General features: G+C 38.9%; 1 protein-coding gene across 2 annotated transcripts in view; it reads left to right on the top strand.

Annotated features, from left to right (window-relative positions):
- The window catches only part of LOC126412527 (elongation factor-like GTPase 1), a 593,784-nt gene that overhangs the window by 68,357 nt on the left and 500,723 nt on the right, over window positions 1-24,704 (top strand). For both annotated transcript variants that reach the window (XM_050082167.1, XM_050082166.1), the window contains 2 exons: window positions 931-1,066; window positions 13,549-13,736. In XM_050082167.1, coding sequence (XP_049938124.1) covers window positions 931-1,066; window positions 13,549-13,736 — 324 coding nt within the window. The remainder of the gene's footprint in view (window positions 1-930; window positions 1,067-13,548; window positions 13,737-24,704) is intronic.

The raw sequence follows: 24,704 nt of genomic DNA, 5'->3' as shown, positions 1-24,704 counted from the left end.
TTTGTCTTTTAATGGTCTGCTCAAACGCATTATTTGTATTTGATAACGAGCACCTGTGATTGTTTCACTTGGTTTTAACACCTCATAGTACACGACACCGAGCAGGTCCCACCAAATGCAGAGCATGATCTAGGAGCCGCGAATGTTCAGTTTGGCCGTCGACGTGGAAGCATGGCTTGGATATCCCCATGATTTTTTGCATTTAGGCTTATCATAATGAACCCATTTTTCGTCCCCAGTCACAATGCAATGCAGAAATCCCTTCCATTTTTGCCTCTGAAGCAACTGTTCACAAACACACAATCGCCATTTAATGTCTCTTGGTTTCGGCTCACATGAGACCCAAGTTCCTTCTTTCTGAATCATGCCCATAGCCGTGAGACATTTTGAAATGGCTTTCTGTGTCACTCCCACTAATCGTGCCAATTCTTCTTGAATTTGATGTGAGTCTGCACTCAGCAATGTCTCCAATTCTGCATCTTTGAAAACATTCTCTCTTCCACCACTATGCTGGTCTACGCCATTAAAATCACCGTTCTTGAAGCATTGAAACAACTCACAACACATTATTTCACTAATAGCATCCTTACCATATGTACTTGAGAGCATTCGTTGAGACTCAGCCGCTTTCTTCATATGGAAACAAAACAGTAAAACCTCCTGCAAATGACGAGAATTAGGCTTGTAAACTGACATTTTCAATCAAGAATAACTTTATGAAGCAGAAACAAATTGACTAATGTTTGAATGAGGTTATGTTGACAGAGGTCCAAACTAACTGCCTGACGTCTGCAATCTGTTTCTTTCGACCGCTACTTACTGTTGTCGCCACCTATCAGCAAACAGTGCAAGCAAAGTTGTACACCTTGTATAATTTTAAAAATAATTTATTTTCTGAATTTATTCAGCAGATTTTTCTTTTTCTTCCAGGATAAGGAACGACTGCAGAAGATTTGTGAGAGTTTGAATGTCAAATTAACGACTAGAGACTTGCGTCATACAGATGGCAAGGTACAGCTACAAGCAGTCTGCTCTCAGTGGTTACCTCTCTCTTCAGCTATTCTTGGTAATATAAATATTGAAATTCAAGCAGTTATCTGTAACATTATAATTCTTTTTCAAAGTAACAAACTTCTTGAAATTGCATTTGTGAGAAATTCCTTTCTTTTTCTACCATACATGATGATGAACAGTTGCAAAAAGGTGTAATTTTGGTTTAATAATCAGCTTCATACTGTACAACAGCTTACTGCAGTTGTTGGTTTGTGTGATACATAATGTTTTATTACACAACTGATATTCTTCAAGGTTATGAGGAAAAAATAGTGGCAAGTTTTATTTATATCATCTATATGTAGCCACATTTTTGTTGTCTCATTTGTATGTAGGAAATATGGTTACATATCTTACAGATTGCAGTGATATAACTCATTGTTATGTCCATAGTGTATTACAGTACTTTAATTACTAAGTCATTTAACACCGAATATTCATTTTTAGCCCAAGGATCTCATCCAGTTTCCTAGACTCATCACACTTTAGGCTTCAGGTTATGGAGTTTATTTGTATTAATATGTTTCTTTCACTCTTTCTTTTCTTAAAAAAATGATGTATATGTAATTAATTTCTTGTAATATGGAATTGCTGGCTAGTGCTTGTAGTGCTTACCTTCAGAAGGCAAAATGTGTAGTACTGCCAATAGATACACATAAAAGTAAAAGAGACACACTTTCTAGCTTAAAAAAGAATGGCAGACCACTCAGCCCCCAGAAGGAGGGAGAAGAGCGAACTACTTGTGGCGAAGAGGAGGTTCACCAAAGATGATGGATGAGGTGTCAGAACAGCTGGTCAGAGTGGTACATTGGTAAGCATTGTGTCAGAGATAAGGAAAGAGTGAGGAGTAAGGATGTATAATTATTTGTTTATTGTGACTTTTTTTTTCTGTCCTGACTCTTAATTACACTATTCATCTCTTTTCCGCCCAATCTGTGTTTACTTCTCACTTTGTCCTTATATCTGGACTGGAGTTGGTACATTGCTTACTAATGTACCATCTCTGATCTGTTATCTCTGACACCTCCTCTTTCATCTTTGTCCAACTACTCCCTGACTACAGGTAGGTGTATCTCATTCAGGAGCTTGAGTGATCTGCCCTTCCTTTATAACCTTCCCAAACCTAGTCCTCTCTCATCACTGATGGAGGAGTGATTAGTTCTAAAAGCTAGGTAGTATGTCTCTTGTATTTGTATATGTGTCTACTGGCAGTACTACACATTTGGCTTCCTGAAAATGAATACTTATTTGATAGAATTAGTTACTCATCGAATGATAACATCTAGATGTTTTTGTATCATTAGTAATTGTACTGAAAATGTCCTAAATGCAGAATATATTAGAACTGATTAAACAAAAATTAACTTTTGCTTTGGGGAATAACTGTGCAACATATTTTTTGTTAAAATAAATAGAATATTTATTTACAAAATATGTTCTCTTTTATGAATTCTAACAAAGAGGGCCATCATAGCTTGATAGAAATACTTGTGTTTAGAAAAGCTGTCTACATAGTTGGATCTCATACCTCATCTAGTGTTGAGTGCTGAATGTTTGGGAACATAACCATGGCCTTACAGTGTTGGAGATGTTCCAGGATGTACCCACGTACAAAAATAAATTTTGTTAACAGCCTGCAAGAAGTCTTGTCCAACATAATGACAAAATGTACTGAAAAAGCTCCATTAAGTAACCTAAGTTTTCATTGAAGATGTAGGGCTAGGTAGGAAAGATACATCACACTATACTCTCATACAGAGACACATTGCAAGACATGCTAGCAATTTTGCTGGACAGAACATGCAAGAGACGGCTTCTGAATCATGTCATTATGTCACATGCGAAGTTACTGTTATGTAACTACGTGAAGAGAATGTAAGCAGTTCATGTTAAAATGTGAAATGCAATGGACTGAAATATGATTAGAAGAGTTAGAAGTACCAAATAAATAATAAACAGCAGGTGTAGACCAATACAGGCCAGCAAAAAAGAAACAGATGCATGTAAAAAATGCAAAATGAAATGAAAAAAGAGAGATGCTTTCATGAGTCAGAATAACCATTGATGTGTACACACTCCACAAAACTACAACCATTGTTTCAGTATAATTGTCATGTGAATTGGAGCTGTACCAAATGTTATTCTTGTGTTATGAGAAATAAGCTGAAGCTCCAGCTCAGATTTTTTTGTAGTTATCCTAAGGGACTTCCTGCAGACTTTGAGTAGAGTTCTTTAAGAATATCACAACTGCTTATACTGCCATCTTTGAAAAGTTTAGCTAGTGCCTCTTTTTTTTATAGTCTCACAAATCAGTTGACCTATACAAGCATCTGTGTGTTTTACCTCTAAACATAAATCCCTGTCCATTTATTTTTGCTGATGGCACATCTGTACTTGTAAGTACTAGGCTACTTAGAACACTAGTTTAAGCTAATTGAATTAAAAGAAATATGATGAAAAACATTGAACATGGTTTGAAACTAAACAATAAAAATTAAAACAGACTTTCAAATTACTCTTGGGTATGAATTTATGGAAGATTATTGTGTTATATCCCTGAGAATACTTCTGGGAAAAAACATTCATGTTCTTCTTGCATATACCATCCATCAAACAAATTAAACTGTACTAACTATACTGTTTGGTGTAATCAACAGTCATGAGATAGCTATAAAATTATGAGGCAGAATAAATAGTAGCTTGTTTCCAAAACCTACTATTTTAGCTTATACAAATTTTATAACAGGGGCACAATTGCATACCACATCACTAAAAATAGCAGGTTCAAGAGAAAAACTTGAATTTTATGGAGTAGCTTTAGCATCATATTGTAGGAATCGCCGATGAATGTTCTCACTGTTGAATTCACAAGGTGATAATGCAAAGAGTAACATTTATCTATATCTGCATCCATACTCTGGTGTGTGACGGGGGTACCATTTACCCTCTGAGTCATTTCCTTTTCTGTTCCACTTGCAAATAGAATGAAGGAAAAAGGACTATCTACATGCCTCCATATGAGCTGTAATCTCTGTAATGTGGAATGAATAATTTATAACCAAAAATCAACCATTTCAAAAATAGCAGGTTTTGGAGACAAGCTAAATTATTGCTGGTCATAACTTATCTTTTTTTGCTGCACTTACCATGGTCCCATTATATACCATTTGATCTTGTTTATCTCCTCTTGAAACTCCACTAACTTCTCTTTGGTTCCTAAAGTTAACAGTTTATTGCAGCCAAATAAAATTTGTAGTTAGTTAATTCTGAAAATATACAAACAGATGGCCTTTTAGTCTCTTAGTTAGTTGATTCCATGTTCTGTATACTATATTCACAGTAAACATTATAGCGTGGAACCCCCTAATTCTCTGACTATTCCAAGGGGTCAGCTACTTCATCAGCCAATATCATACCAGATTGGAACAACTGAACCAAATCTTTCACTGGGGCTTTACTATTTATCATTGTACCTGGGCATGAGACACATGCTACACACAATCCTTCCAACCTGTCTCAAAGTTTTTACCCTACTGCCTGTCCAAATTATGAAATATCTTGGTCCATTCTTACACTACATCTACTGCCAAATTCATCATAGCCCTTTGGAAGACGCAGCTGGAAGATCTGTCCGATACACCTTCCTACCACAGATTAGATTAGATTAGATTATTACTTTAGTACTTGTTCCATAGATCATGAGGTGTCTATAAAAGATATTAATTACACAAAATATTACATGACACTTAAAAAAATAAAAATAAATACACAATATAATGGAAGGAAACATTCCACGTGGGAAAAATTATATATAAAAACAAAGATGAGGTGACTTACCGAACAAAAGCGCTGGCAGGTCGATAGACACACAAACAAACACAAACACACACACAAAATTCAAGCTTTCGCAACAAACTGTTGCCTCATCAGGAAAGAGGGAAGGAGAGGGGAAGACGAAAGGAAGTGGGTTTTAAGGGAGAGGGTAAGGAGTCATTCCAATCCCGGGAGCGGAAAGACTTATGTGTGGATGGATATGTGCGTGTGTGCGAGTGTATACCTGTCCTTTTTTCCCCCAAGGTAAGTCTTTCCGCTCCCGGGATTGGAATGACTCCTTACCCTCTCCCTTAAAACCCACTTCCTTTCGTCTTCCCCTCTCCTTCCCTCTTTCCTGATGAGGCAACAGTTTGTTGCGAAAGCTTGAATTTTGTGTGTGTGTTTGTGTTTGTTTGTGTGTCTATCGACCTGCCAGCGCTTTTGTTCGGTAAGTCACCTCATCTTTGTTTTTATATAAAATAAATACACACACACACACACACACACACACACACACACACACACACACAAATGCTTCCAACCTGACTCAAAGTTTTTACTCTACTATATATATATACTACAGTGAAAATCCCTAGCTCTTTAAATAAGTTGTCTACAGGATGATCTTGGATGAGGTCCAGCAGTTATTCTGATTACATGCTTTTGTGCAATGAACACTTTTTTACTCAATGATGAGTTACTCCAGAATGTGATGCCATATGAAAGCAGAGAATGAAAATGGGCGTGGTAAGCTAATTTACTGAGTTGTATATCACCAAAATTTGCAATGACCCTAATAGTATAAATAGCTGAACTCAGATGTTTCAGCAGATCTTCAGTGTGTTTTTTCCAATTCAACCCCTCATCAATGCATACACCTAGAAATTTTGAATATTCTACCTTATCTACCAATTTCTGATTGAAGTCTATATTTATTATGGTATCATTCCATTTACTGTGTGGAACTGTATATACTGTGTTTAATGAGAACCCATTTGCAGAGACCCACTTAATGATTTTCTGAAAAACATTTTTTACAATTTCATCAGGTAATTCTTGTCTGTTGGGTGTGATAGCTATACTTTTATCACCAGCAAATGGTACCAGCTTTGCATCGTCATGAATATAGAATGGCAAGTCATTAATATATATGAAGAACAGCAGAGTACCCAAGACCGAACCTTGCGGCACCCCATTCTTGATTTTTCCCCAGTTTGAGAGATCACCAGTTTTTTGCATATTATGTGAACTGCTTATTTCAACTTTCTGCACTCTTCCAGTTAGGTATGATTTAAACCATTTGAGTGCTGCCCATTCATACCACAGTACTTGAGCTTCCATCTAGAACTATTCCATGATTTACACAGTCAATAGCCTTTAAGAGATCATAAAAAATCCCAACGGGTGAGTTCTGTTTATTCAGAGCATTTAATATTTCATTAGTGAAAGTATATATACCATTTTCCATTGAAAAACCTTTCTGGAAACCAAACTGACATTTTGTTAAAACTTTATTTTTACAAAGGTGTGAAGCTACTGTACAATACATTACATTTTCAAGAATTATGGATAAGCCAGTCAGAAGAGAGACTGGGCGGTAGTTGTTGACATCAGACGTATCCCCCCGCCCCCTCCCCTTTTTTTTCCAGTGGTTTAACAGTGGCATACTTCAGTCTATCTGAGAAAATACCCTGCTTCAGAGAGCTATTACATATGTGGCTAAGAATCCCACTTATCTCTTGGGAACAAGCTCTTATTATCCTGATGGAAATGCCATCAATTCCATGTGAGCTTTTATTCTTGAGAGAGTTTATTATCTTCCTAATTTCAGAAAGAGAGGTGGGTGGAATTTCAATTGTATCAAATTGTGTGGGTAAGGCCTCTTCCATTAACTGCCTTGCTTCTTCTAATGAACATTTAGCTCCTATTTTCTCTACAACATTTAAAAAATGATTATTCAAAATGTTTTCGACTTCCAGCTTGTTGTTTGTCAAGTTTCCATTCGCTTTGATGGTAATGCCATCATCCTGTACTCTTGGTTGCCCTTCCTCCCTTGTAATAATATTCCAAATTGATTTGATTTTGTTATCAGAGGCATTAATCTCAGACATGATGCACATGCTTCTGGACTTTTTAATAACCTTTCTTAATGTAGCACAGTAGTTTTTATGATATTTGACTGTTTCTGGGTCATTACCCTTTCTTGTTGTTAGATACAGTTCCCTTTTGTGGTTACAAGATATTTTTATTCCTTTAGTAAGCCAAGGTTTTTTGCATGTTTTCTTATAATTAGATTTAACTAGTTTCTAGGGGAAACAATTTTTAAATTCTCTTACAAGTGTATCATGAAATAAGTTTTATTTTAACTTAGCATTGGGTTCCTGGTACACCTTATCCCAACCTAACTGCTGAAGATTTTCCCTGAAAGTTCTAATTGTTGAGTCATTAACTGAACACACAACTTTGGAGGGTAGTTTTGATTTACAGAATGGAGCTATGTCATATACTGTAACTAGCTGAGCACCATGATCAGAAAGGCCATTCTCAACAGGACAAGAATTTATTTTTTTGAAACTTATCTTGGTCTATAAAAGTGTTATCTATCAATGTGCTGCTGTCCTTTACTACCTGAGTAGGAAAATCAATGACAGATGTCAAATTGAAAGAACCAAGCAAGACTTCCAGGTCATTCTTCACATTTCACTCTTTCAGTGAATCAACATTGAAGTCCCTACAAATAATAATTTGCTTTCCCCTATCTGACAGATAGCACAACAAGGCATCCAAGTTCTCCAGGAATAAATGAAAGTTTCCTTAAGGGGACCTATATACTGTTACAATTATAAAAGAGCCCTCCTTCAGTTTAAGTTGACAGGCACATGCTTCTATATGTTGCTCCAGACAAAACTTTTTTGTATCTAAGCTTTTTACACAGTGCTAACTTTTGACATATATGCCAACTCCTCCTCTCACCTTACTCTCTGTACTCATAGTGCAATTAGTTTATAACCACTGATATTTACCCTTTCCGTATCAGACACAATATGATGCTCAGACAGGCATAGTATATCTATTACATTATCAGATTCAGTGTCATCTAAACAAACCAGGAGCTCATCTACTTTTTTCTTTAATCCACCAATATTTTGGTTAAATATGGTAACATTATTATTTACTTTACTGTTGTGAGAATCTTGTGAGTTTTGGACCTCTTTAGCACCTGCCTGCCTGAACTTCTCATTGGACTCTGATATTAGTCTAAAAAAGAGGTACATCCATGAGTACTAGTGTCCCCCCTTATGTATTTCGCTAACTATCCTGCCAGTTTACCCTTCCCTTTCCTATTGAGGTGTAGGCCATGCCTTGTGAAATCCCCCCCGATCGATAGCCTCAACAGGAACCAATCCAATGTCTGACAGAGTGGCCACCCTATGTAACTGATCCAATTCCATATTTACCCTCCTGACAGAGCAGTTCAACTGGTGCTGATCATGCTGCATGAAAGGAGGCACCAACCCAACATTGGTATGGGTCGTTGCAGAGGCTAATTTCACCAGCTCACACTCAATACTGTAGCCCTGATCACTTCCAATACTGTTTCCCACTGCACCCACTATCATCACATGATCCTGCTTTGAGAAACCCTTTCACAAGGAACGTATACCCTCTACCACCTGGCTAAGACATGCACTTGGCTTGAAAAAGTTTGTGGCCTGGTACCTGTCACCTAATTTTTCCTGCAAAATCTGGCCCACACCTCTTCCATGGCTGCTACCTAGCAACAGAACTTTCCCCTTACTTTCTACTTTTTTTGAAACAGTTGGTTTCCTAGTGAGATTCTGTTGCATCTTAACTACAGCTACTTCTACTGGAGCCTCTTCCTCACTTAACTGTGGTAGCAAGGCAAGTCTATTGGTTGTGCCAATTGGGAAACTGTCATACACTGTTCTCTTTCTGTAGCCCCTGTTCCCAGCTACCACTTCCCACCGCTGTTTACCCTCTTCCCTCCTTAACCTTTTCAGGTCCTCCCTCGCTCTGTCCAAATCAGCCTGAAGGGCTCTACTTTTCTCCTCCTGTTCAGCTATTATCCTATCTCTCGAGCAAACCCTGCAAAAGAATGGAAGAGTCTCATTTGCTTCCCCAATTCCCACACTGCTACAATTTCCCTAATGAAACCACCTGTCACAACAGTTGCACAAAACCCCTGAACTAACTTTCCTCACACACTTAGTATCCATGGTAGTTTGGAAATTAGTTAAGAGATTTACTAAGTGATAATGGTAGTATATTAAATACAGAAGTAAAAGGACACTAAATATGTTGTGAAAACTAATATGTAAGTAAACTATTAGCAAATGCACTTAAATTTGTGGTATAACGCTAAAGATGCGCATTCAAAAATTAGGCCCAAAGAGCCGAATGTAACCAAAACAAACTTTTTGCGATAACTGGAAGAATATGCAAATAAAAGAAAAACCTTTAATGGCAAGCTTGAAGAGCACACTGTTGTTGTTGTTATTTTCAGTCTAGAGACTGGTTTGATACAGCTCTCCATGCTACTCTATCCTGTGCAAGCTTCTTCATCTCCCAGTACCTACTGCAGCCTACACCCTTCTGAATCTGCTTAGTGTTTTCATCTCTTGGTCTCCCTCTATGATTTTTACCCTCCATGCTGCCCTCCAGTACTAAATTAGTGATCCCTTGATGCCTCAGAACATGTCCTACCAATCAATCCCTTCTTCTGGTGAAGTTGTGCCACAAAATCCTCTTCTCCCCAATTCTATTCAATACCTCCTCATTAGTTATGTGATCTACCCATCTAATCTTCAGCATTCTTCTGTAGCACCACATTTCGAAAGCTTCTATTCTCTTCTTGTCTAAACTATTTATCGTCCATATTTCACTTCCATACATGGCTACACTCCACACAAATACTTTCAGAAACCACTTCCTGACACTTAAATCTGTACTCGATGTTAACAAATTTCTCTTCTTCAGGAACAGTTTCCTTGCCATTGCCAGTCTACATTTTATATCCTCTCTACTTCGACCATCATCAGTTATTTTGCTCCCCAAATAGCAAAACTCTTTTACTACTTTAAGTGTCTCATTTCCTAATCTAATTCCCTCAGCATCACCTGACTTAATTCGACTACATTCCATTATCATCGTTTTGCTTTTGTTGATGTTCATCTTATACCCTCCTTTCAAGACACTGTCCATTCCGTTCAACTGCTCTTCCAAGTCCTTTACTGTCTCTGACAGAATTACAATGCCATCAGCGAACCTCAAAGTTTTTATTTCTTCTCCATGGATTTTAATACCTACCCCAAACTTTTTTTTTGTTTCCTTTACTGCTTGCTCAATATACGGATCAGATAGCATTGGGGAGAGGCTACAACCCTGTCTCACTCCCCTCCCAACCACTGCTTCCCTTTCATGTCCCTCGACTCTTATAACTGCCATCTGCTTTCTGTACAAATTGTAAGTAGCCTTCCGCTCCCTGTATTTTACCCCTGCCACCTTCAAAATTTGAAAGAGAGTATTCTAGTCAACATTGTCAAAAGCTTTCTCTAAGTCTACAAATGCTAGAAACATAGGTTTGTCTTTCCTTAATCTTTCTTCTAAGATAAGTCATAAGGTCAGTATTGCCTCACGTGTTCCAACATTTCTACGGAATCCAAACTGATCTTCCCAGAGGTCGGCTTCTACCAGTTTTTCCATTCGTCTGTAAAGAATTTGCGTTAGTATTTTGCAGCTGTGACTTATTAAACTAATAGTTCGGTAATTTTCACATCTGTCAACACCTGCTTTCTTTGGGATTGGAATTATTATATTCTTCTTGAAGTCTGAGGGAATTTCGCCTGTCTCATACATCTTGCTCACCAGATGGTAGAGTTTTGTCAGGACTGGCTCTCCCAAGGCTGTCAGTAGTTCTAATGGAATGTTTTCCTGTAGGCAGTATCTATCTTACCCCTCATGAGATAAGCCTCTACATCCTTACGTTTGTCCTCTAGCCACCCCTGCTTAGCCATTTTACACTTCCTGTCGATCTCATTTTTGAGACGTTTGTATTCCTTTTTGCCTGCTTCACTTACTGCATTTTTGTATTTTCTCATTTCATCAATTAAATTCAGTATCTCTTCTGTTACCCAAGAATTTCTATTAGCCCTTGTCTTTTTACCTACTTGAGGCTCTGCTGCCTTCACTATTTCATTCCTCAAAGCTACCCATTCTTCTTCTACTGTATTTCTTTCCCTCATTCTTGTCAATTGTTCCCTTATGCTCTCCCTGAAACTCCATACAACCTCTGGTTCATTCAGTTTATCCAGGTCCCATCTCCTTACACTCCCACCTTTTTGCAGTTTCTTCAGTTTTAATCTACAGTTCATAACCAATAGATTGTGGTCAAAGTCTACATCTGCCCCTGGAAATGTCTTGCAATTTAAAATCTGGTTCCTAAATCTCTGTCTTACCATTATATAATCTATCTGAAACCTTCTAGTATCTCCAGGATTCTTCCATGTGTACAACCTTCTTTCATGATTCTTGAACCAAGTGTTAGCTATGATTAAGTTATGCTCTGTGCAAAATTCTATCAGGCGGCTTCCTCTTTCATTTCTTAGCCCCAATCCATATTCACCTACTATGTTTCCTTCTCTTCCTTTTCCTACTGTCGAATTCCAGTCACCCATGACTATTAAATTTTTGTCTCCCTTCACTACCTGAATAATTTCTTTTATCTCATCATACATTTCATCAATTTCTTCATCATCTGCAGAGCTAGTTGGCATATAAACTTGTACTACTGTAGTAGCCATGGGCTTTGTTTCTATCTTGGCCACAGTAATGCGTTCACTATGCTGTTTGTAGTAGCTTACCCACACTCCTATTTTTTTAATTCATTATTAAACCTACTCGTGCATTACCCCTTTTTGATTTTGTATTCATAACCCTGTATTTACCTGCCCAAAAGTCCTGTTCCTCCTGCCACTGAACTTCACTATTCCCACTATATCTAACTTTAACCTATCCATTTCCCTTTTTAAATTTTCTAACCTACTTGCCCGATTAAGGGATCTGACATTCCACGCTCCGATCCTTAGAACGCCAGTTTTCTTTGTCCTGATAACGACGTCCTCCTGAGTAGTCCCCACCCGGAGATCCGAATGGAGGACTATTTTACCTCCGGAATATTTTACCCAAGAGGACACAATCATCGTTTAACCATACAGTAAAGCTGCATGCCCTTGGGAAAAATTACGGCTGTAGTTTCCCCTTGCTTTTAGCCGTTCGCATTACCAGCACAGCAAGGCCGTTTTGGTTAGTGTTACAAGGCCAGGTCAGTCAATCATCCAGACTGTTGCCCCTGCAACTACTGAAAAGGCTGCTGCCCCTCTTCAGGAACCACATGTTTGTCTGGCCTCTCAACAGATACCCCTCCGGCTATCTGTATCGTTGAGGCACGCAAGCCTCCCCATCAACGGTATGGTCCATGGTTCATGGGGAGGAAGAGCACACTAATGAATGTATTTAATCAGTTAATCTATAGCAAATGCACTAACATTGCAGTATAACACTAAGTATGCTCACTTGGAAAGTAAGGCAAATTCACGAAATGTAAACAAAATGAACTTTTCGCGATTACTAGAACAGTACACAAATAAAAGAAAAACCTTTAATGGTGAGCTTGAAAAGCCCCTAATGAACATATTTAATCAGCGGTATAATGCTAAAAATGCGCACTCGAAAAATTAGGCCTAAGCAGCAGTAAGTAAAAAAACAAACTTTACCTACTCCAGTTTGGCCTCGGGGTTGTCCTTCATATCACAAGATCAAACCAGTCATATAATATACCAGATTTGCTGTAATTTCTGCACAGCATTTTATTTGAGCATGACTACCAACTAGCTGTCTAACCGAATGAATGATTCTTGCCAAGCTATGGCCAGGAGCAGAACTGACCACTCAGTAGCAAAATAGTTTAGTACATCTTTAATTTCAGTGGCTACTTCTCATCTAGTGCCATGAGATTTCTTCTCCACAACTTCAGCTTCTGTGGCTTATTTAGATGGGGTTTATGCTTGCAACACATTCTTTGATCCTTTAATCCTCCTGGCCTCAATCTCTGCTAGGCCTAGGCAGACTTGTTTTTAAGTGTAGTTCCATGAGTAGGACTAAAATAGTAATGTATTCACCGGTGTTAACACTAACCATGTACACATAGCCTGTGGACTGACTTGTTTCACATCATTTCAATAAATGAATCTTTCAGATGATCTATGGAACATGTAACTAACTAGCTAGCATCACACCCACCTCCACCCTTGCTCCATGACCCACTTCACCTGTCCTGCACCCACATCCACTTCTCCACATTGTGCCTCTTCCTGTATCTTCCCCTTTCAGTCCATCAGTCCACTACTCCGTGCACAATTGTGTGTGTGTGTGTGTGTGTGTGTGTGTGTGTGTGTGTGTGGGCGCGCGCGCGAGCGTGCGCTCATTTGTACATCCGTTTGTTTTTATCTATATTTTTGCTGTAATTTCAAAATACGGTTGTGTGAACTGCTGAAGTTCTGAAAAATGCTTTTAGTGTAGATGGATGCACATTGGGTGCTTAAAACATACAAACTGAACTAGTTCTGCCCACAGTTTTTATTAAGTTTTTGTTCATGTTTACAGATATGGTCTGCACAAAGTTACCTTCACCATCTCATCTTTCTCAGGAAAAAGCAGAAAAACTTATGTGTTCACACACACAGAGGTTTGACACACTTCCTGTGCCAACACAAGCCCTACGCTCTGCTTTTATGGACTGTAACAGCAGCAAGGAAGCCCCACTTATTGTTTTCGTGTCAAAAATGTTCCCTGTAAGTAGTCCCTTTTTTTCGTTGTCTTATTTATTTATTTATTTTTTTATTTGCTTTTTTGTGCATTACTAGTAGTGTTCATCTGCATATTGATTTTGCTGCTGAGCTGTAAAAATAAGAATAGCTCTGTTGTTGTCATTCTGTTAACAGCACTACTGTGTTTTTGTGAGTAGAGTGGGGTAAATTTTGTGCCAGTTCTGTTAGGTTTATCAATTAGTTCAAAATTGTTTGCATTTATTCTCTAAAAGTGCTGTGCACAAACAGTTTTGTGAAACATGGATGTAGTATTCTTATCCCTGGATCTTATTTTTGTTAGTAACAGAAGACCAACGGTCTTTTGCACAAGAATCCAATATGTCATGAATCCTTCTTTGTCCTAAACAATCATTATGTTTATAGTAATGCAGTAATATTTTTTTGATGGTGCTATACATTTGAAACTTTAAAGAATTTGACTTCAATGAGCCATCTGGATCCTCCTCCCCACCACCAGCTTTTCTGAACTGCACAGATGGGAGCTATCCTTACAACACATTCTCTTCTTCCAGAATGATACTGACCTCAACCAATGGTAACCTACTGCCCCACACCCTCCACCCAACAGTTTCCACCCCCTTTGTCCTATTATCTCATCCTTATTCTCATTCTCTCACCATCTTTGTGTGCCGCCATTTGCCAACGCACTTGCCTGTCTTTTCCCTTCCCATTCCTCTCTTTTTTTGCTCTTTTTACCAATCCATCAGTTTAATAAGTCATGGTTGCAAAATACTGACATAAATTATTCACAGAAGAATGGAAAAACTGGTATGAGCGAACCTCAGAAAGGATCATTTTGGGTTCTAGAGAAATGTAGATGCTCAAGAGGCAATATTGACCCTGTGATGTATCTTAGAAGAAAGACTGAAGAAAAACATTTGCAGATTGAGAGAAAGTTTTTGACTATCTTGATTAGAAAAACCTCTTTGGCATTATGAATGTAGCAGGGACAAAATAAAGATTGCTGAAATTTATCTACAACTTGTACAGATCCAGGCTGCAGTCATAAAGAGTTGGAGGATATGAAAGAGAAGCAGTAGTTGAGAAGGCAGTGACACACAGTTGTACCCCCTGCCAACATTGATTAGTCAGTACATTGAGCAATTAGGGGAAACCAAGGAAATATTTGGAAAGGAAATTTAAGTTCAGGCAGAAGAAATAAAAACTTTTAAGGTTTTCCAGTGACAGTTTATCCTGTCAGAAATGGCAAAGGACTTGAAAGATTAGGTGAATGGAATGGATGAAGTGTTGAAAAGAAGTTGTAAGATGGCTGTCAACAAAGGCAAAACAAAGTGGAATTTAGTTAAATTAAATTAGGTGATGTCGACAAAATTAGATTAGGTAATGAGACACTGAAAGTAGTCAATGATTTTTACTATTTGGGCAGCAAACTAACAGTAGCTGAAGTAGAGAGGATACAAAATGCAGACTGACAGTAACAATAAAAGAATTTCAAAAAAAGATAAAGTTGTTAACAGCGAATACCATATTTACTCGAATCTAAGCTGCACTTCAAGGAAAAAAAAATTTCCCGAATCTAAGCCGCACCTGAAATTTGAGACTCGAAATTCAAGGGGAGACAAAAGCCTTAGCCCGCCCCTCCAAATCGAAACAGAGTTGGTCCATTGTAATATGAGACACAATTTAGGTCGAATGAAGTAGTTTGGTTGGAGTCGTAATCTTAGCAGTTAAGCTTTACCAGATAACCATTGCTATGCGTCAGGCGCTCTGTCCGTATTTATACGGGTACCATCCTTTTTCACGTGCTTCATCTGGTTTGAATAGATTGCTTATTTTTCTTTGATCTGATAAGTGCCATTCTCTTTGTTATAGGTGTTTAGGTCACTCTAAGCTCAAAATGCATTACTGTACTGTGTCATGCATTGTTGTCGCATTCTGATAATGAATGTTTACGGCCTGTCGCCGCTCGCGGCATGACTTGCTTTTGTGCACGCTACTGCTGCTTACAAAAAAAACAAAAAAAAAAAAAAAAACAGAGAAGAATCATCTCATTAGTGAAACAATGGCAAGAGATTGCTATTTGTTGTTACTTACACCGCTGCTTTCTTTGATAATGATCAACAAGAACCAAATAATAGACTGCGTGTGGTAGATGATGTTCTGAATGAGAGTTTAGCGAAAATTTTTCTCCATTTGAAAATCTTTGCAGACACCTCTTTAGTATATTACATTCTGCACTGAAATTAGAATCATCTTAGATTTAAAAATCTAGTCAATTGTCGTGCTTCATTTCTGACTGTATCACTATTAGGCATAAGAATAATACGAATATAAACATAACATGATACATATATTCTTCCGCATTTGCTGTTGGCTCACTCCAGTTTTGAAGTTTATTAGGCAGACAGGATTTAAATGAGATAGCAGCAAACATGAAAGAATACATGGAAAAATGTTTATATTCGTATTATTCTTATGGTGAAGAGAATACTGCATGTGATTCACAATTCATAAAAGTTCCTATTAACAACCATCTCTTCTCACAGGTAGGAAAATATTCAGAACATAGAGTTGCCCATGTTGGCAAACATCCCAGTCTTGCCAGTCGGGTTTTCATAGTACATTGAATTGCTGCTACATTTGAAGATGAACAATATGGAATTTGTATTTACTTCGTTGGATAATGTATGAAAAGGCAGCGGTCGAAACTCGGGGCAGAGGAAAAAGCTCGTCTTCCACCTTTTTTGTTTTTAATTTATTTGCTGTCGCAGAAGTTTTGGCACCAGTATTTATTTGTGTGCCTGCATAGCATGCCTATGTAGTGCTTCATATATTCAACAGCAGAAGTTAGTTGTGGCGGCACCTACCAACATTTTTCAGAACTTCGGCTTAATTTGCACTCGATTCAAAGCCGAAGGCGGTTTTTTGGATTACAAAAACCGGAAAAAAAGTGCGGCTTAGATTCGAGTAAATACGGTACAAATTTAACTGTCTTTTATGTAGGTACTTGTGTGGAGTGTAACCTTTTAGGGAAATGAATCATGGACCATAAACAGTTCAGACACAAAGAGAATATGGTGCTACAGGAGAATGCTGAAGATTACATGGCTAGATCAAATACTGGCGAATAGGTACTAAACTGAATTAGTGAAAAGAGAGAGTGTTTCACAAGTTAACTAAAAAAAAGGGATCATTTGATTGAACACATCCGGAGACATCAAGGAATTAGATTAGGAAATGAGAAGGAACAAGTTTGTTTGCGTGGCCATCTTCCGCAGCAAGGATATAAATACTTCGCATTTCGCCTTATCTTGTTCTGAGGCATCATCAGTGGGATTTATAAGGATACAGTTTTGTTAGTTTTAGATTATGAAACAGTTCACATCATGATCTTTTTGTAAGAAAGTAATTACTTATGATTTGCTGATCTGTGTTTCCTCACATCTGGTCTGGAGATCGCAATACCACTTTTATTACTGCCATATAAGCACAACTTTGCGTTCTGACCTCCTGCACACTGTTCACCATGTTTCTCATTCTTTCCTGTGGTGTACTATATTCTTTTGCCACTCGAAAATAACTATTTTGCCCGACACTGCTTCTCACAATGTAAATATTGTGACTCAATTATGTGTTTCTCCTCTTTGGCATGTTTACTTACTTGTTGCCAACCTAACAAAGTACGAAGTACATGTTCAAGACTAACTTCTGTTCATGAGGTTTATACGAGGGCAGTTCAATAAGTAATGCAACACATTTTTTTTTCTGAAACAGGGGTTGTTTTATTCAGCATTGAAATACACCAGGTTATTCCCCAATCTTTTAGCTACACAACACTATTTTTCAACGTAATCTCCATTCAATGCTACGGCCTTACGCCACCTTGAAATGAGGGCCTGTATGCCTGCACGGTACCATTCCACTGGTCGATGTCGGAGCCAACGTCGTACTGCATCAATAACTTCTTCATCATCCGCGTAGTGCCTCCCACGGATTGCGTCCTTCATTGGGCCAAACATATGGAAATCCGACGGTGCGAGATCGGGGCTGTAGGGTGCATGAGGAAGAACAGTCCACTGAAGTTTTGTGAGCTCCTCTCGGGTGCGAAGACTTGTGTGAGGTCTTGCGTTGTCATGAAGAAGGAGAAGTTCGTTCAGATTTTTGTGCCTACGAACACGCTGAAGTCGTTTCTTCAATTTCTGAAGATTAGCACAATACACTTCAGAGTTGATCGTTTGACCATGGGGAAGGACATCGAACAGAATAACCCCTTCAGCGTCCCAGAAGACTGTAACCATGACTTTACCGGCTGAGGGTATGGCTTTAAACTTTTTCTTGGTAGGGGAGTGGGTGTGGCGCCACTCCATTGATTGCTGTTTTGTTTCAGGTTCGAAGTGATGAACCCATGTTTCATCGCCTGTAACAATCTTTGACAAGAAATTGTCACCCTCAGCCACATGACAAGCAAGCAATTCCACACAGATGGTTCTCCTTTGCTCTTTATGGTGTTCGGTTAGACAACGAGGGACCCAGCGGGAACAAACCTTTGAATATCCCAACTGGTGAACAATTGTGACAGCACTACCAACAGAGATGTCAAGTTGAGCACTGAGTTGTTTGATGGTGATCCGTCGATCATCTCGAACGAGTGTGTTCGCACGCTCCGCCATTGCAGGAGTCACAGCTGTGCACGGCCGGCCCGCACGCGGGAGATCAGACAGTTTTGCTTGACTTCGCGGCGATGATGACACACGCTTTGCCCAACGACTCACCATGCTTTTGTCCACTGCCAGATCACCGTAGACATTCTGCAAGCGCCTATGAATATCTGAGATGCCCTGGTTTTCCGCCAAAAGAAACTCGATCACTGCCCGTTGTTTGCAACGCACATCCGTTACAGACGCCATATTAACAGCTCCGTACAGCGCTGCCACCTGTCGGAAGTCAATGAAACTATACGAGATGAAGCGGGAATGTTTGAAAATATTCCACAAGAAATTTCCGGTTTTTTCAACCAAAATTGGCCGAGAAAAAAAATGTGTTGCATTACTTATTGAACTGCCCTCGTACATTGTGTGTGTGTGTGTGTGTGTGTGTGTGTGTGTGTGTATGAGAGAGAGAGAGAGAGAGAGAGAGAGAGAGAGAGAGAGAGAGAGAGAGAGAGAGAGAGAGACTGTGAGGCCAGTACTGGATTTCAGAAAATCCCCCATGTATAAGCTTGCAGGATACATGTTAAAATTAGTCTGAAAATTTCAAAGTACAAGAAGACAGAACCATTAAAAACACTACACTGCTAATATAACAAATAAAATATATGAAAATCCCAGGCACAGCAACACTCTTCTCATTTGATATAGAAAGGATGTATTCCAACATACCAGTACCCAAAACAATAGAAATCATAGATAAGAACCTGAAAACTTATAGTCAACTCCCCGATGTACAGATTAAGGAAATACACACATTAATACATCTACACCTATACTCCGCGAGCCACCTTACGGTGTGTGGCGGAGGGTACTTATTGTACCACTATCTGATCCCCCCTTCCCTGTTCCATTCACGAATTGTGCGTGGGAAGAACGACTGCTTGTAAGTCTCCGTATTTGCTCTAATTTCTCGGATCTTTTCGTTGTGATCATTACGCGAGATATATGTGGGCGGTAGTAATATGTTGCCCATCTCTTCCCGGAATGTGCTCTCTCATAATTTCGATAATAAACCTCTCCATATTGCGTAACGCCTTTCTTGAAGTGTCCGCCACTGGAGCTTGTTCAGCATCTCCGTAACGCTCTCGCGCTGACTAAATGTCCCCATGACGAATCGCGCTGCTTTTCGCTGGATCATGTCTATCTCTTCTATTAATCCAACCTGGTAAGGGTCCCATACTGATGAGCAATACTCAAGAATCGGACGAACAAGCGTTTTGTAAGCTACTTCTTTCGTCGATGAGTCACATTTTCTTAGAATTCTTCCTATGAATCTCAACCTGGCGCCTGCTTTTCCCACTATTTGTTTTATGTGATCATTCCACTTCAGATCGCTCCGGATAGTAACTCCTAAGTATTTTACGGTCGTTACCGCTTCCAATGATTTACCACCTATGGCATAATCGTACTGGAATGGATTTCTGCCCCTATGTATGCGCATTATATTACATTTATCTACGTTTAGGGAAAGCTGCCAGCTGTCGCACCATGCATTAATCCTCTGCAGGTCCTCCTGGAGTACGTACGAGTCTTCTGATGTTGCTACTTTCTTGTAGACAACCGTGTCATCTGCAAATAGCCTCACGGAGCTACCGATGTTGTCAACTAAGTCATTTATGTATATTGTAAACAATAAAGGTCCTATCACGCTTCCCTGCGGTACTCCCGAAATTACCTCTACATCTGCAGATTTTGAACCGTTAAGAATGACATGTTGTGTTCTTTCTTCTAGGAAATCCTGAATCCAATCACAAACCTGGTCCGATATTCCGTAAGCTCGTATTTTTTTCACTAAACGTAAGTGCGGAACCGTATCAAATGCCTTCCTGAAGTCCAGGAATACGGCATCAATCTGCTCGCCAGTGTCTACGGCACTGTGAATTTCTTGGGCAAATAGGGCGAGCTGAGTTTCACATGATCTCTGTTTGCGGAATCCATGTTGGTTATGATGAAGGAGATTTGTATTATCTAAGAACGTCATAATACGAGAACACAAAACATGTTCCATTATTCTACAACAGATTGACGTAAGCAAAATAGGCCTATAATTATTCGCATCTGATTTATGACCCTTCTTGAAAATGGGAACGACCTGCGCTTTCTTCCAGTCGCTAGGTACTTTACGTTCTTCCAGCGATCTACGATAAATTGCTGATAGAAAGGGGGCAAGTTCTTTAGCATAATCACTGTAGAATCTTAAGGGTATCTTGTGTGGTCCGGATGCTTTTCCGCTACTAAGTGATAGCAGTTGTTTTTCAATTCCGATATCGTTTATTTCAATATTTTCCATTTTGGCGTCCGTGCGACGGCTGAAGTCAGGGACCGTGTTACGATTTTCCGCAGTGAAACAGTTTCGGAACACTGAATTCAGTATTTCTGCCTTTCTTCGGTCGTCCTCTGTTTCGGTGCCATCGTGGCCAACGAGTGACTGAATAGGGGATTTAGATCCGCTTACCGATTTTACATATGACCAAAACTTTTTAGGGTTCTTGTTTAGATTGTTTGCCAATGTTTTATGTTCGAATTCGTTGAATGCTTCTCTCATTGCTCTCTTTATGCTCTTTTTCGCTTCGTTCAGCTTTTCCTTATCAGCTATGATTCGACTACTCTTAAACCTATGATGAAGCTTTCTTTGTTTCCGTAGTACCTTTCGTACATGATTGTTATACCACGGTGGATCTTTCCCCTCGCTTTGGACCTTAGTCGGTACGAACTTATCTAAGGCGTACTGGACGATGTTTCTGAATTTTTTCCATTTTTGTTCCACATCCTCTTCCTCAGAAATGAACGTTTGTTGGTGGTCACTCAGATATTCTGCGATTTGTGCCCTATCACTCTTGTTAAGCAAATATATTTTCCTTCCTTTCTTGGCATTTCTTATTACACTTGTAGTCATTGATGCAACCACTGACTTATGATCACTGATACCCTCTTCTACATTCACGGAGTCGAAAAGTTCCGGTGTATTTGTTGCTATGAGGTCTAAAACGTTAGCTTCACGAGTTGGTTCTCTAACTATCTGCTCGAAGTAATTCTCGGACAAGGCAGTCAGGATAATGTCACAAGAGTCTCTGTCCCTGGCTCCAGTTCTGATTGTGTGACTATCCCATTCTATACCTGGTAGATTGAAGTCTCCCCCTATTACAATAGTATGATCACGAAACTTCTTCACGACGTTCTGCAGGTTCTCTCTGAGGCGCTCAACTACTACGGTTGCTGATGCAGGTGGTCTATAGAAGCATCCGACTATCATATCTGACCCACCTTTGATACTTAACTTAACCCAGATTATTTCACATTCGCATTCGCTAATAACTTCACTGAATATTATTGAATTCTTTACTGCTATAAATACTCCTCCACCATTGGCGTTTATCCTATCCTTGCGGTATATATTCCATTCTGTGTCTAGGATTTCGTTACTGTTCACTTCCGGTTTTAACCAACTTTCCGTTCCTAATACTATATGCGCACTATTTCCTTCAATAAGAGATACTAATTCAGGAACCTTGCCCTGGATACTCCTGCAGTTTACCAATATTACGTTAACTTTTCCTGTTTTTGGTCTCTGAGGACGGACATTCTTTATCAACGATGATAATGTCCTCTCTGGTAAGCTCATTACAGAACAAAATTACTTCCAATTCAATAATGAATTTTATTTACAAGAAGATGGATTACCAGTTGGGTCCCCGGTTTCAGAGGCCTTAGCAAATATTTTTGTAAACCACATTGAACTGATCATTTTCACAAAAATAGTAGCAAAAGAATACAACATATTATATTGGTTCAGGTATATGGATGACATCTTTTGCTTAATAGGTTAACCACAAACAAAAATTGAAAAACTACATACTGACATCAACAAGATACATAAAAATATAAAATTCACAGTTGAAAGAGAGCAGAACAACCAAATTAACTTCCTGGATATAACAATAAAAAACATAACAATAACCATATGTTTGAAATTTACCATAAACCCACAGCAACAGACATTATCATTCCCCAATCCTCAAACCACCCATACTGACAAAAGCAAGCAGCACTTCGACAAATGCTCCATAGACTCAACACAGTACCACTCACCAAAGAAAGCTACCAAAAAGAGCTGGACATAATAATGCAGATAGCACAAAATAGTGGTTGCAATAATCATACAGTCACAAAGCTAAACAATGAAATTAAAAATAAGATAAAAGCTGAAAGCACCAAACCACAGACAACAACACAACAGAACCAAAAACAAACAAGCAGTCCCATAACAACTACACATGATAATCAGAAAAAAATGAAAGAAAACGCAAGATGGTATACAATGACATCAAACACAAACTCACCCACAAAATCACCAACATTTTCAAAAGACAGGGAATAAACGTAGCATACACAACAGACAATTCTATACAAAAATACACTCCAAAACTGTCAATAAACAGATACATATACCAGAAAGCAGCTATATATCAACTACAGTGTAACACTTGTGAAGGCGTATACATGGGACAAACAGGTAGAACTTTTGATGTCAGATACAAAGAACACATGAGAGCCTGGAAATATGGGACAAACCACTCCACATTTGCAGAACACCTAAGAGAACATGACCACAAACCAACCACTACAGAAGATGACATGAAAATAATTAGGATCGCACCTACTAACCGTGCAAGAAAATCAACACATACAGAAAACCAAAGCAGAAAGAAAAACCCTGTTGAATGACCAAGTATGCATGCCAATCGATTCATTATTTACACTGATAGATAAAATAATAGAACAACACTCCCAAAGAGAATCAATATAATAATACTGTCCAATGTAATAATAATACCACCCAACATTTTTACACTCATTTATCCAGAAACCCCTCCACAGAATATTGAAACGAAAAATCAAGTCCGCTGTCACCAAAGTTTTCAACCACTTGCTAACAGCTAGCGCAACACCATAAAATACAAACATACAAACCACCAACCTTCCCCATCCCCCTAAAAAAAAGGGGGGGGGGGGGCACTTGTCGGCTTTCTCTCTCTCTATCTCTCATACACACACACAAGGTATAAACCTCATGAATAGAAGTTAGTCTTGAACATATACTTCGTACTTTGTTAGGTTGGCAACAAGTAGGTAAACATGCCAAAGAGGAAAACACATAATTGTGTCACAATATTTACATTGTGAAAAGCAGTGTCCAGCAAAATAGTTATTTTCGAGTGGCAAAAGAACATAGTACACCACAGGAAAGAATGAGAAACATGGTGAACAGTGTGAAGAAGGTCAGAACGCAAAGCTGTGCTTATATGGCAGTAATAAAAGTGGTAGTGTGACCTCCAGACCAGATGTGAGGAAACACAGATCAGTAAATTGTAAGTAATTACTTTCTTACAAAAAGATCGCAATGTGAACTGTTTCATAATCTAAAACTAACAAAACTGCATCCTTATAGATTCTACTGATGATGCCTTAGAACAAGATTAGGCGAAACGCGTATGGGAAGTAATGAGAAGGATGTTTGGGGGATAAACATTGTAGAGGAAGACTCAGGCCTGAGTGTGTGTATGGGAGGGGGGGCAGTGGGGGGGGGGGGGTGGGAGAGAGAGAGAGAGAGAGAGAGAGAGAGAGAGAGAGAGAGAGAGAGAGAGAGTGATTTCGTTTTTGAATCATAAGGTTTTTTTTACAGGTTTGGTGCCGCCTGCTACGAATTCCTCGCCTGTGCCAGTCTTTTCACCTCACAGTACCACTTGCAACCTATGTCCTTAATTATTTGCTAGACGTATTCCTCTCTCTGTCTTCTTCTATGGTTTTTACCATTTGCAGCTCCCTCTAGTACCATTCCGTGATGTCTTAACTGATGTCCTACCATCCTGTCTCTTCTTCATGTCAGTGTTTTCCGTATATTCCTTTCCTCATTGATTCTACAAAGAACCTCCTCATTCTTTACTTGTCAGTACCCACTATTTTCAACAGTCTTCTGCAGTACCACATTTCAAAAGCTTCTATTCTCTGTTCTGGTTTTCCCACAATATATATCTTACTGTCATACAATGCTGTATTCCAAATGTACATTCTCAGAAATTTCTTCCTAAGTTTGACACTAAGAGACTTATCTTGTCTATGAATCTCCATAAATTTTTATGTCCTCCTTGCTCTGTTCATCATGGATTATTTTGCTCCTAGGTAGCAGAATTCTTTAACTTCATCTACTTTGTGATCACTAATTCTGATGTTAAGTTTCCCGCTGTTCTCATTCATGCTACTT

This window comes from Schistocerca serialis, chromosome 7, assembly GCF_023864345.2.
Source record: "Schistocerca serialis cubense isolate TAMUIC-IGC-003099 chromosome 7, iqSchSeri2.2, whole genome shotgun sequence".
In the NCBI taxonomy this organism is placed as follows: domain Eukaryota; kingdom Metazoa; phylum Arthropoda; class Insecta; order Orthoptera; family Acrididae; genus Schistocerca; species Schistocerca serialis.
Note: the sequence above shows the minus strand (reverse complement) of the source record. Positions and strands in the feature narration are given on the sequence as shown.